This window comes from Mus musculus, chromosome X (assembly GCF_000001635.26).
Source record: "Mus musculus strain C57BL/6J chromosome X, GRCm38.p6 C57BL/6J".
NCBI lineage: Eukaryota > Metazoa > Chordata > Mammalia > Rodentia > Muridae > Mus > Mus musculus.
Genome location: NC_000086.7, coordinates 23,757,894 through 23,770,553, shown reverse-complemented (window position 1 = coordinate 23,770,553; position 12,660 = coordinate 23,757,894). Strand labels below are relative to the sequence as shown.

The 12,660-nt window shown below is 34.5% G+C and overlaps 1 protein-coding gene across 4 annotated transcripts in view; it reads right to left on the bottom strand.

The window, feature by feature from the left end:
• Positions 1-12,660, bottom strand: part of Wdr44 (WD repeat domain 44) — a 113,625-nt gene that overhangs the window by 35,473 nt on the left and 65,492 nt on the right. For all 4 annotated transcript variants that reach the window (XM_011247497.3, XM_006527700.4, NM_175180.3 and 1 more), the window contains 5 exons: positions 12,329-12,459; positions 11,276-11,371; positions 9,014-9,150; positions 8,194-8,277; positions 558-664 (listed from right to left, as the gene is read on the bottom strand). In XM_011247497.3, the coding sequence (XP_011245799.1) occupies positions 558-664; positions 8,194-8,277; positions 9,014-9,150; positions 11,276-11,371; positions 12,329-12,415 (511 nt within the window). In that variant the 5' untranslated portion in view covers positions 12,416-12,459. The remainder of the gene's footprint in view (positions 1-557; positions 665-8,193; positions 8,278-9,013; positions 9,151-11,275; positions 11,372-12,328; positions 12,460-12,660) is intronic.

The window sequence follows — 12,660 nt, the reverse complement described above, 5'->3', positions numbered from 1 at the left end:
TTATCCAGTAAAACCACTGTCTAATCCAAGTTTTCCTAATTTAAAAACATTTTTAAAATTTTACTTATTTTTATGGGTATGAGTGTTTCACATGCATGAATGTCTACTTATTAAGTATGTGCTTGGTGCCCATGGAAACCAGAAGAAGATGTCAGATCCCCTGAAACTGGAGTTAGACAAATCTCTAGGCTGCCATGTGAATACTGGGAAATTTAACATGTGTTTTCTGGAATAGCAGCCAGTGCTCTTAATCACTAAGACATTTTTCTAGTCTCTTAAAAATAGTTTTAAAAGCCAAAAGTCTAACAAAATTGATTTTCACCTAATCACTGTATAGTAAATTATTCAAGGTTGTTATAATAACAAAACTACTAAACTAATTCATACTTAAAACATATACATTATCATCCTTTATATTCATAAAATTAAGTGACTCTCTTATGGCTATAAAAGTTTATTATATTTATTGATATAGAGTGCTTCTTATAAATAACAAACTAAATTTAGAATACACACTTTAATGGAGTATTCAGTTGAAACATACTTATTTTACTAACCTTCATCTCTTACGCTTTTAACTTTATTTATAGCACGTTCACCATATTCCTCAGCAAGATGCTTTGCTCTCTTCACTGATTTTCCAAGGAATTTCTTTAGTTGAGTCCTGAAGAAAATATGCCAAATGTATATTGTCACAATTTGTGCCACGGGAACTATCCACAGACAAACTTAAGAGCTATCTTTTAAAACATTAATAGTAGGTATTCAAGTTTTCATGTTCCTTATTTTATGGAGTGAACATATTCAAGTTAATATCCATTAGAGAAAATATACATGAATATGATTCCTCCCAGTTAACAGTAATCATATATTCTAGACCCACACCTCTGCAGTAGTGGGGTGGAGATGGGCATGTTTAAGCAGATCTATTGGCGCTATTCCCAGATAATCTAATTTGAAGAGCTTATGGAGAAGCCACAAATATGCAATTAAATAATCATGAGAAGACTACTTTAGAGACGTGTTTCTAAGAATATATTTTTACCAACAAAAAGAAAGGAAGGGTAAAAAAGTCATTTATCTACAAGATAGACTACCTGGGAAGTCTAAGATGATCTCTTGTGATTTGATTTTTCTTTCATTAGTGTATACAATGTAGTAAAATTAGGCTGAGCTTTCCTAACAGACGCTCCCATACACAAAGTAATACAATTATCAAACGCTTCCAAAACAGGATCTAATTATTATCTTTTCAATTAAAACATAGATATGTGCATCAACAGGAAAATAAATAAATAAATGAATAAGTGTTGGTATAAAATATAATAAAACAAATCCCTGTTCTTTGAGTTGCCAAGATCTTATTCACCTTATGATCTTTGCACATGTGTTTACTTCTGACTTCAACACTCCAGCACTGATTACTAATTTCTATTTTCCTTTTAGGTCTCAGATCAAATAATCTTCTCTCAAAAAAGGCTTCCTTTAGCCAAAACATGTTATCTTGTTATACACTTCCATAGCACCTTAGAGTTTTCTTTGACAGCAATCATAAATATAGATGCACTTTTGTGCATAATTACATATTTAGTATCTGCCCCATCATTTAACTGGAAGGTCCATGAGTGTAATTGTCTTAACTACTGTATCCACAGCAACTGATTACTATGTATGGTTCATAGAAAGACTGCAATATATTTTGGGTGCTACTATGAAGAGATGGCATGATTTATTTTATTTACAGTAATAAAAGTATAAGCTAGCAATTTACAGATACAAATTAATACTTCTTTTGTAAGAATCAAATAGTCTGCGGCTGTGGGTCTAGCTCAATGATAGTGTACTTCCTTAGTATGTGCTGGTCTCTAGTTTTGATTCACCAGCATTGTGTAAAAAAGTTATGAAGAATGTTGATGATTCAAAAATTATCAGAACACTGATGATTTCTGGCTGTGAGATTACTTGAAACTTTTATTTTCAGTTTTAAACATTTCTGTTACTATTTTCAATCATCATAAAACTGAGATAAAATATTTTTGTAGTGCTGGGGATTGAACACAGTGGCTTGAATATGCTAGGTGAGAGCTCTACCATTGAACTACATCTCACCCCTATAAAACCAGTTTCTAAGACCAAAATAAGGTAGCTACTTTACAGATAACTGTAAGTTTACTACAATTACCTTTAGTTTTAATTGCCAATTTGATATATTCTAGAATCACCTGCGAAGGAAGGTTCTATAAGAAATGGTCTAGATTGGGTTAGCCTGTGAGATGTCTGTGAACATGTCTATAAGCATGTCTTGATTATTGGGAAGACTATGGGTGACATCATTCCCTGAGTAGAGGATATTGGGTCGTTTAAAAGTAGAGAAATTATGCTGAGAATTAATGTGCAGATTATGAATTCATGGCTCTCTGCTATTTACTGTGGATGCATTATGACTAGCTGCTTCAAGTCCCTGCTGGCTTGCAGGAACTGCCTTGCCTGCAACTATAAGCTATGAGCCAAATATACTCTTTCTCTTTGAAGTTGCTCTTATCAGGGTTTTTTATCATGCCAACAGGAAATAAAACTAAAATGATTACTAGTTGAAATCCAAGAAGACATTTAAATCATTGACAAGGTAACTTTCTAAAATATAGACTTACATGACTTTTTATATGGCACTTAATATTTAGTATCTTTCCATTGATGAATAGTGTCAGTTATCATTCATACTATTCTGAAAGCTTTTCAGACAGGATTCACTTAGGCTCAACTATTGGTAGCTTCCTTAGATTTCAAAATAACTTGTAAAGTCAGACCCAAAGTCTACTAGTTTACCCCATCATTCAGTCCAAATACTTCTATGTTCTATGTGTATCATGGTAAGAGAAAAAGCTGGAAAGAGCCCTTGTACATACAGAGTATTGTACTATGTATGGGTCCTCTCATTTTCTAATTACAATCTTGCAATCTGAATATTAACCAAAAGTCTTACATGTTAACATATATGTCATGGTTTGCAGCTTCTCTGTTCCTTGGGAAGCTCAAGGTACTAGATAACCAGATTTTTAAAATGATACATCAATCAAGAATGAAACTAAATACATGTGGAATGTATTTCTCTTGGAAAAAGGAGCATAGTAATATGTACCTTAATTGCAAAACCCAGGACAAAAAAGCAGGAGGCTGGGAATTCAAGGCCAGACTGAGCTATTATGGAGAGTCATATAGTGAGAACTTGCATAGGAAAACCAAAATAGAAAAAAAAAAAAAGGAGCCTTAGGGCATAGACTATACAACAGATTCACTTAGATGTTGACATTTCCTGAACAATTTTTAAATTTCTGGACCCTGACAGTTGTCATTGTTAAGACAGCTCAGTTTCAAATATCCGCATTTTTGGCACATCTTCTCCAAATAGTCTGACATCATTTAATATACCAAAATAAATAAATAAATAAATAAATAAATAAATAAGGTTCAGGCTTAAGTGGCTCATTTGCTTTGGATTTACATGGCAATATTGCCACTTTAGTGACTCATATATAATCAGGCACAACCCTTATGATCACAAATATACTAGGTATTTGTGCAGGGTAGTAGAAGAACAATAGGATCATAAAGCTTTTATATCGCCTTGTTTAGGTGTTTAATTAAAATGTATTGGCTTTTGTCTCACAGGGCCATAGCCCTTCTCGAGGATCTATAGGTAGTTAATGGCTACTAGGAGAGAGTAACATTTCTTCAGGATAGCCACTGAGAAGTTGTCTAAGATCCTGTAAGTAACCCTTAATTAAACTCATTGGTTAATTAAAGAAAATAAAACAACCACCCCCCCATCAAAGTATAAGGGAAACTAGTTAGAAAGAGAAAGTAGATCTTTCCGTCTTCTGATGTCTTCCTCAATTTCTCTCTCTCCAGAGACTTGAAGTTCTTTTCATACAGATATTTCACTTGCTTGGTCAGAAACATACCAAGGTATTTTATACTATTTGTGACTACTATCAAGGGTGTTGTTTCCCTAATTTCTTCCTTAGCCCTTTTATCCTTTGAGTAGAAGAAAGCTACTGATTTGTTTGAGTTAATTTTATATCCTAACACTTTGCTAAAATTGTTTATCATCTGTAGGAGTTGTCTGGTAGAACTTTTACAGTTGCTTATTTATACTATAATATCATCTGCAAATAGTGGTATCTTGGCCTCTTTCTTTCCAATTTGTATCCCTTTGACTTTCTGTTGTCTAATTGCTCTGGCTAGGACTTCAAGTATGATATTGAATAAATAAGGAGAGAGTGGGCAGCCTTGTCTAGTACCTGATTTAATGGGATTGCTTCAAATTTCTTTCGATTTAGTTTGATGTTGGCTACTGCTTTTCTGTATATTGCTTTTATTATATTCAGGTATGGGCCTTGAATTCCTGATATTTCCAAGGCTTTTAACATGACGGCATGTTGTATTTTCAGGATTAACATAATAAAAATGGCCATCTTACCAAAAGCAATCTATAGATTCAATGCAATCCCCATCAAAATTCCAACTCATTTCTTCAGAGATAGAAAGAGCAATTCTCAAATTCATCTGGAATAACAAAAAACCCAGGATAGCAAAAACTATTCTCAACAATAAAAGAACTGCTGGGGAAAATCACCATCCCAGACCTCAAGCTGTACTACAGAGTTATCGTGGTAAAAACCACATGGCATTGGTACAAAGACAGATAGGTAGATCAATGGAATAGAACTGAAGACCCAAAAATAAACCCACACACCTATGGTCACCTGATCTTTGAGAAAGAAGCCAAAACCATCCAGTGGAAAAAAGACAGCATATTCAACAAATGGTGTTGGTTCAACTGATGGTCAGCATGTAGAAGAATGCAAATCGATCCATTCTTATCTCCTTGTACAAAGCTCAAGTCCAAGTGGATCAAGGACCTCCACATAAAACCAGATACACTGAATCTAATAGAAGAGAATTAGGAAAGAGCCTCAAACACATGGGCACAAGGGAAATTTCCCGAACAGAACACCACTGGCGCAGGCTCTATGATCACCTATTGACAAATGGGGTCTCATAAAATTGAAAAGATTCTGTAAGGCAAAGGGCACTGTCATTAGGACAAGACAGCAACCTACAGATTGGGAAAAGATCTTTATCAAACCTAATCCGACCTAATCCGATAAATGCTAATTTCTAATATATACAAAGAACTCAAAAGTTAGACTCCATTGAGCTAAATAATGCTATTAAAATGGGGTACAGAGCTAAACAAAGAACTCTCAACTTTGGAATCCTGAATGGACAAGAAGCACCTAAAGAAATGTTCAACACCCTTAGTTATCAGGGAAAAGAAAATCAAAATGACCCTAAGATTCCATCTCACACCTGTCAGATGGCTACGATCAAAATTCAGGGGACAGCAGATGCTGGTGAGAATGTGGAGAAAGAAGAACTTTCCTCCACTGCTAGTGGGATTGTAAGGTGGTACAACCACTCTGTAAATCAATTTTGTGGTTCCTCAGAAAACTGGACATAGTACTACCTGAGGGTCTAGCTATGCCACTCCTAGGCACATACCCAAAAGATGTTCTAACATATAAGAAGGACACATGCTCCACTATGTTCACAGCAGCTTTATTTGTAATAGGCAGAAGCTGGAAACAACCCAGATATACCTCAATAGAAGAATGAATACAGAAACTGTGGTACATTTACACAATGGAATACTACTTAGCTATTAAAAACAATGACTTCATGAAATTCACAGGCAAATGGACGGAACTAGAAAATATCACCCTGAGTGATGTAACCCAGATACAAAAGAACAGACTTCGTATGTACTACTGATAAGTGGATATTAGCCCAATATCTCAGAATACCCATGATAAAACTCACAGACCACATGAAGTTTAAGAAGAAGGAAGACCAAAGTGTGGATGCCTCAATATTACTTAGAAGGGGAAACAAAATAATCAGAGGAGGTAGAAGCAGGGAGGGACCTGGGATGGAGGAAAAAAGCAGAGGCAGTATCCGGTATGGAAAGATAAGATACAGAAGAGAAGTACAAAGGGTCACTAAATTGAACAGAAATATGTAGCAGTAGGGGATGAAGAACTGGAGGTAGCCACTAGAAAGTTCCAGATGCTAGGGAAGCAAGAGGTTCCCAGGACCCAACAGGGATGACATTAGCCGAAATACCCAACAAGGGGAGAGAGAACTTGTAGAGACCATCTGTTGCAGATAGCCCTGGGGCTAATTATATTTGATGTTAATTCCTTTCTCCTGTGAGGAACTTCGAACAAGGAATGAGCCAGCACTCAAGTGATTTCCTGTAAAACTTCTTCCCACCATAATGTATAAAATAAACGCTAGAACCGGTTATTGGGCAGAGAAAGAGAGGAGGGTGGAACTAAAGGTTATGGGAGAGAAAGAGAGAAAGGATGACATAGGACAAAGGAGGAGAAGAAGGAAAGTGGAGCAGAAGCACTTGGCCTGGAGAAACTGCAAGTTCTAAGAGGTCTCTCATATTCGGAAGATGGTAATGCAGTGATAGATCTGCCCAATCTAGGTGCAGAGCATGTTTTCACATTAATTGAGTAGTGTTTTCATTGCCCAGGCTTATTTGGGTTGGAGATTTACTACACCACACATCTCCAGTAGATAGGCATGGCCCCCAGTTGAGGGATGGGGTCACCACCCATCTCAAAAATTTTAACCCAGAATTGTTCCTATCTAAAGGAAATGCAGAGACAAAAAAAATGGAGCAGAGACTAAAGGAAAGGCCATCCAGAGAATGTTGCACCTAGGGATCCATCCCACCCACAGATACCACATAAATAGAGATTTATGCCTGGTACTGAAAACCAAACAATTGTCTACAGCTAAGAGATCATGGACGTTAAAGAAGGACCTACTGCCACTTTCCTAAAGCAGTAGACTATAGTCTACATACATAATCTCATAATCATAGATAAGAACAACAATATCAGCCATCCAGACCCCCAGAGCTCCCAGAGACTAAATCACCAATCCAAGAGTACACATGGACCCATGGCTCCAGCAGCCATGTAGCAGAAGACTGCCTTATCTGGAATCAATGGGAGAGGAGGTCTTGGTCCTGTGGAGGCTTGATGCGGTGACATAAGGGAATGCTAGAGTGGTGAGTCAGGAATGGGGTGGGTAGATGCTGGAGCACCCTCATAGAGGCAAAAGGGAGAGGGGATGTGATGGGGATGTGATGGAGGGGAAACTGGGAAGGACATATCATTTGAAATGTTAATAAATAAAATAACCAATACAAAAGAGAAAATAAAAAGAAAGAAAGGAGATCAGCAGGAGAGGGGGAGACAAAAAAGGAAATAGGGCTGGCTATGATCAAATACATCATATATATGTATGAAAATGTCATAATGAACAATGAGTATAATATGTGTTGATAAAATGGTTTGCTTTCAAAATTAGAAAATGACATTAAGATAGCATGCTGAAGATAAAAATGAGTTATGCGGATATAGACTTGTTATGAACTGGATTAGTTAGGAAGATTATTATAAACTTTTTGTATAAATAGAACTAGGATTTGGAAAGATGACGAGAAGGGGCAATGATATCTAAGTCAATGATGTTCTTTTACTCACAGTCTAGAACCTATGATGGAAAACAATACAAGGATAATAAAAATATATTGATCCATTTCCTTTATGTCAGATCCTTTAAAGGTAACTTATATAAATGTAAGACAGTTATGATCAACCAATAAAGGGTAGGGAAGAGTAGTATGGAATGCACATTTATCACTGATTTAAAACCATCAGAAGAGGGACCACATATTCCAATTCAAGCAACTCTCTCAAGCTGAAAGAAATTATGAGAAAGAAGTTACTAGAATTAAGTAGTTGCAGATATATCCAAGCAATATTGCAAGGATTTGATCATCTTATAAGTTTATGATAGATCAATGACTGGTAATGGTAATTAGTAGGGGAAACAGAACAATACTAGGATGGTGGTAATAATATTATCATACTAGAAGTTTCAGAATAAGTGTAACTAGGGGCTATATAGGGGATAAATCTCTGCTTAACAAAAATGAAAAAAGATGGCCAAGAACATTTTTGTATTACATTTTTTTGTTAAAAATATACCTGGAAATTTTATTACCCTTCTAATAAACACATAGAAGAAAAGAGATGTAGTATAACTCACGTTTTCTGTTTTAACCTTCCACCATCAGTATCTGTTTGTTGTGACTGTAACTTTTCTTCATCATCTGACTGTGTGGCATCATTGCTACAAGAAGGAAGAGGAAGTGATTTGAAAAGAAACCATTTTTTCTTCTCAAAAATGTCCTTTAATGCTTATTATTCAGGTACTAATCAGAATAAGACAATTTATCTTGATAAGTTTTATATAATTTCAAATTCATGAAGAATCAGAGAATTACTAAATATGTTCCAAGTTTAAAGTATGGAATTTTAAAGCAAGATGCAATGTGTAAAATTTAAGTTAATATACTTTAATAGCTTATAATATCCTACTATAACAAGGCTATGCATACTAATAATAAAGTAACTTGTAGATAGCTTTTTCTTAGTCCATCAAAATCAGCATATATTAAATTTAATAAAAATACTTGCTTTTCTAGAACTTATTCCTTATTCTAAAGCAATTTTTTCTGACTGCAATAAACACAACAAATAATTAGAAAGGAAGTTTTAGAAGACTAAGAGGTCCTCACACTTGGCTTTTTAATCTTAATTTATTGTTTTAATACTGTCTCCAGCATAAATCATTTTAAAAGATAAGAAACTAAAGACTATGAGATTAAAGATTTGGAATAACCTCTTCAAATAACTATATATCTATAACAGAGATAAAAGGTAAAGAATACATAGCTCAACTAATTTTACTTTTTGATTAAAATAGAAATTTTAGTTTAACTAAATAGGGACAATTGTAGTTCACAAACCTAAATAATCACTACCTCACTGCAATACTGTAAATGTTAAATAACATTAAGTCATACCTTACATATTCCTTTGTCCTTCTCATGATGTGCAGAGTGAGAGGATTAATACCTGTTGGCAACTTCTCTTCAGCAAGACTTAAAGGTATTTCTTCTCCAGTATCCAGGTTCTTAATCATGACACTGGCTAAAATTTCCTGGATGTAAAAAGAAAAAAAAATCAAGCTTAATTTTCTTTTAAGATTATTTTGAATTGTGAGCATGCATGTATGTACATATATGTGGGCACTGTGCAGAGGCAAGAGGTGTTGGCTATCCTGGACCTGGAGTGAGTCATCTGATCTGGATACTGGGTCATGAACTTAGGACTTCTAGAAGAGCAATAAGTGCTCTTAACTGTTGAGCCACCTCTCCAGCTTTTAATTATATGTTTTGAGTCTACAAACTCCTTAAAATTTTAAGTTAAAGATGTTCTGGATAGTCACTACTGGGTGCAATAATTTCCACTGAGATATAATTCTCCTAACACAAACTACAATCCCTTAAAATATGCAATGCAATGCTTTATAATATATTCATGGTTCTTAATTTACCATTAAATTATAACATTTGATTACTCACAAAAGAAACCAGTTGTCAATCTCATTTAATTTTTTTAGTCTAGTAATTACTATATCTACTTTTTGATTCCAATGATTTGTCTATTTAAGGCATTTCACAAATTCAATCATATAATATATGTATAATATACACATGGATACATATATCTTTTTGTAGCTGGATTCTTTCAAATTTCATGTTACATTTAAGGCTTATCCAAATATCAATACTACATTCCTTTGAATTGCTGAAAACATACTGCTGAATGGGTATACTACATTTATTTAAGGATTCATCCATGCGTGATACATGTATCCACTTTTGGCAATTATGAACAATGTTGCTTTGACTATCTGTATACATTTTTGTGTGGATATGTTTTTATTTAGCTTTAGTATATAAATAGAAACAGAACTGCTGGGTCATGGTAACACTGATTAGCATTTTGAGAAAACGCTAAACTGTTTTCCAAAGTATAATTTTAAAAATGTGTTATTTTATTTTAATGTATTTGAGAAAGGGCCTAGCTATGTTGTCAGGATGACCTCAAACTAATGACCTGCTATGCTTAGCCTTCAAAGTATTGGAATTATTGTTTGCCACCGTGACTGGCTTCCTAAAAATTCCTACTCTGTTTTAAACCTTCATTCTGAATAAACTGGCCAATAAATGCATCCTAATTTTATTTTGTATGTGGTGTTTTGCCTGTATGTATGTCTGTGTTCTACATTTGCATAATTCCTGTGGAGGCCAACACAGGCCATTCGATCCCCTGAAAGTGAAGTTACAGACAGTTGTAAGCTATCATGTGGGTTCTGAGACTCAAATCTACGTCCTTTAGAAGCACAACTCTTAACTGCCGAGCCATCTTTCCAGCTACTCACTCTAAATTTTAAAGGTAAGAAACCATTATCAGATAGTAGCTCAGTAAAGAAAATGACCTGATAGTCAAAGCTGATGAGATGGCCCGAGTTCAGTCACATATAAGAGATCCAAGTATTAAAACTTGCCCTCTAAGGCAGCAGGAGGATTTCTGAGTTCGAGGCCAGCCTGGTCTACAGAGTGAGTTCCAGGACAGCCAGGACTACACAGAGAACCCCTGTCTCAAAAAAAACAAAACAAAGCAAAACAAAACAAAACAAAAACCCAGAAAGCTACCAGGCTGGCCTTGAACTTACTCTGCAACTCAAATAGGTCTGAACCATATAATCTTCATACCTCATCCTCCTATGTGCTGCCATCACAGACCTGCTTTGGTATCAGCCCATCTTGAATTTTACTTTAATATATGTATTCCACTGATCATCTTTGTGAAATGGCAAGTATCCATCAGAGATTCAAACTTCAATATAAAAATAAAATCTCAAACCTAAGATAATTTAATTTTTAATGATTTTGCCCTAAGAGTAATTTATTATATATGACAATAACCAAACAAGTTCAATGTTCCTGGTACTGAAATAATGTTCAAAAAATGGAAATGCTGATTTTCTGGACTTAGTCATTATACACTGTACTGATATATCAAATCCATAAATATGTACAAATGTGAAATGTCAATTAAAATAGAGTAAATTATTACAGTAACATGAAACATCAGTGTGTTAACAATTTTTAAGTGTAGTTTAGGGGCATTATGTACACTTAAAGTGCTATGTAACCAACACCACGATCAATCTCTAGTCATTTTCTCCTTATGATTTTTACATTTTATGTTTTTACCTCATCAGTAAGCTCTCTCCCAGAGTTGGATCTAGGTCTCTGAGGGCCCATCACTTCACCTGCTACTGTCTGCACATCAGGTGCTTTTCCATTTTCCTAAAATTATAATTGTATAAACAGACAGACTGAAACAATTTCTATACATTTTAGTTATTCATTACTATGAGCACTTCTATAAAATTCCACAAATCAGATAAAAGAGCCTACTGAAAATTTAAAGGACAGATTTTAGTTCTTTATTATCCTCTGCATGCTGAAAGACATTAGACACCAAAACTACTGCTATTCATGAAATCATGCCTTATTATTATTACAAACAAATAAATGTTTTATTTGAACCTATCCAAAACAGCAGTTCTCTATTAAGATTGTAATTAATTCAGGCCATATGTGGATATTGCTAAAGAAGGGTTAGGACAAGTTCTGTTTATATAAAAATCTAGACAACAAATATGTTAAAATTTTTACATACAGTTGTCATTGCATATTCTTCTATATTAAAAAAATTTTAAAAAGGCAAACACAAAATTCTACAAAAAACAGGCTATTTATAACCTCTATTGTATTGCTATAAGATGATAATGTCACATTTCCAGGTTTGTTAACCCCCCTCACGTCAGCTACTCTATAAATTATCCAGAGTTCCAAAATTTGGCTGTGGTAAAATGCTATGCAGTATTTTTGTATAGCCAACAGCCTAGTACATGATTTTTTTTTTTTTTATGTATAGTAAAGGAAACTTACAGCATTAAACACAGCAGCAACCATTTTTATAAATACACACTTGGCATATAGTAGCACATTTTATTCTTGCAGAAAACCTTCAAGGTGGGCCATTTCCCTCTGTTTTATCAGTGAGGCCTCTAAAAATCAGAAGCTAAATAGCTAGCTAACCTCACTAAACTATTTAGTAGCCAAGCTAGACATGGAAGTGGTCAGGTGTTGGGAACAAAGAAATATTTTGCCTAGAGAAGAAAGATAGTTTCAATAATTATATCAGACAGTTATACAGTTTGAATTCTCTGATATCAAATATAACAGTAATTCACCAACCTGGGCAGTTACTATTTTATCTCCACTGGTAGCACTTGCTAAATCGAGGGAAGGCAGGGAATCTCTAACTGTATTCTCTGAAGCCATATTTGTAGTTAGCAGAGAATCAGATGTAATATTTTCTTTGGGTACTGAAATGATAATAAAACTAATAATAGTAATAACAAAAATGACAATGATATTTATAACAAAACAATAATATCAACAATTATATATATGCATACATGTGCACGCACACACACACACATATACCAAGTGCTTTTAACCTTTATTTAATTCTTGTAACAAGACTGTAAGAACAGTGTCTTTTTATTTTTAGAATATAGTAGAGT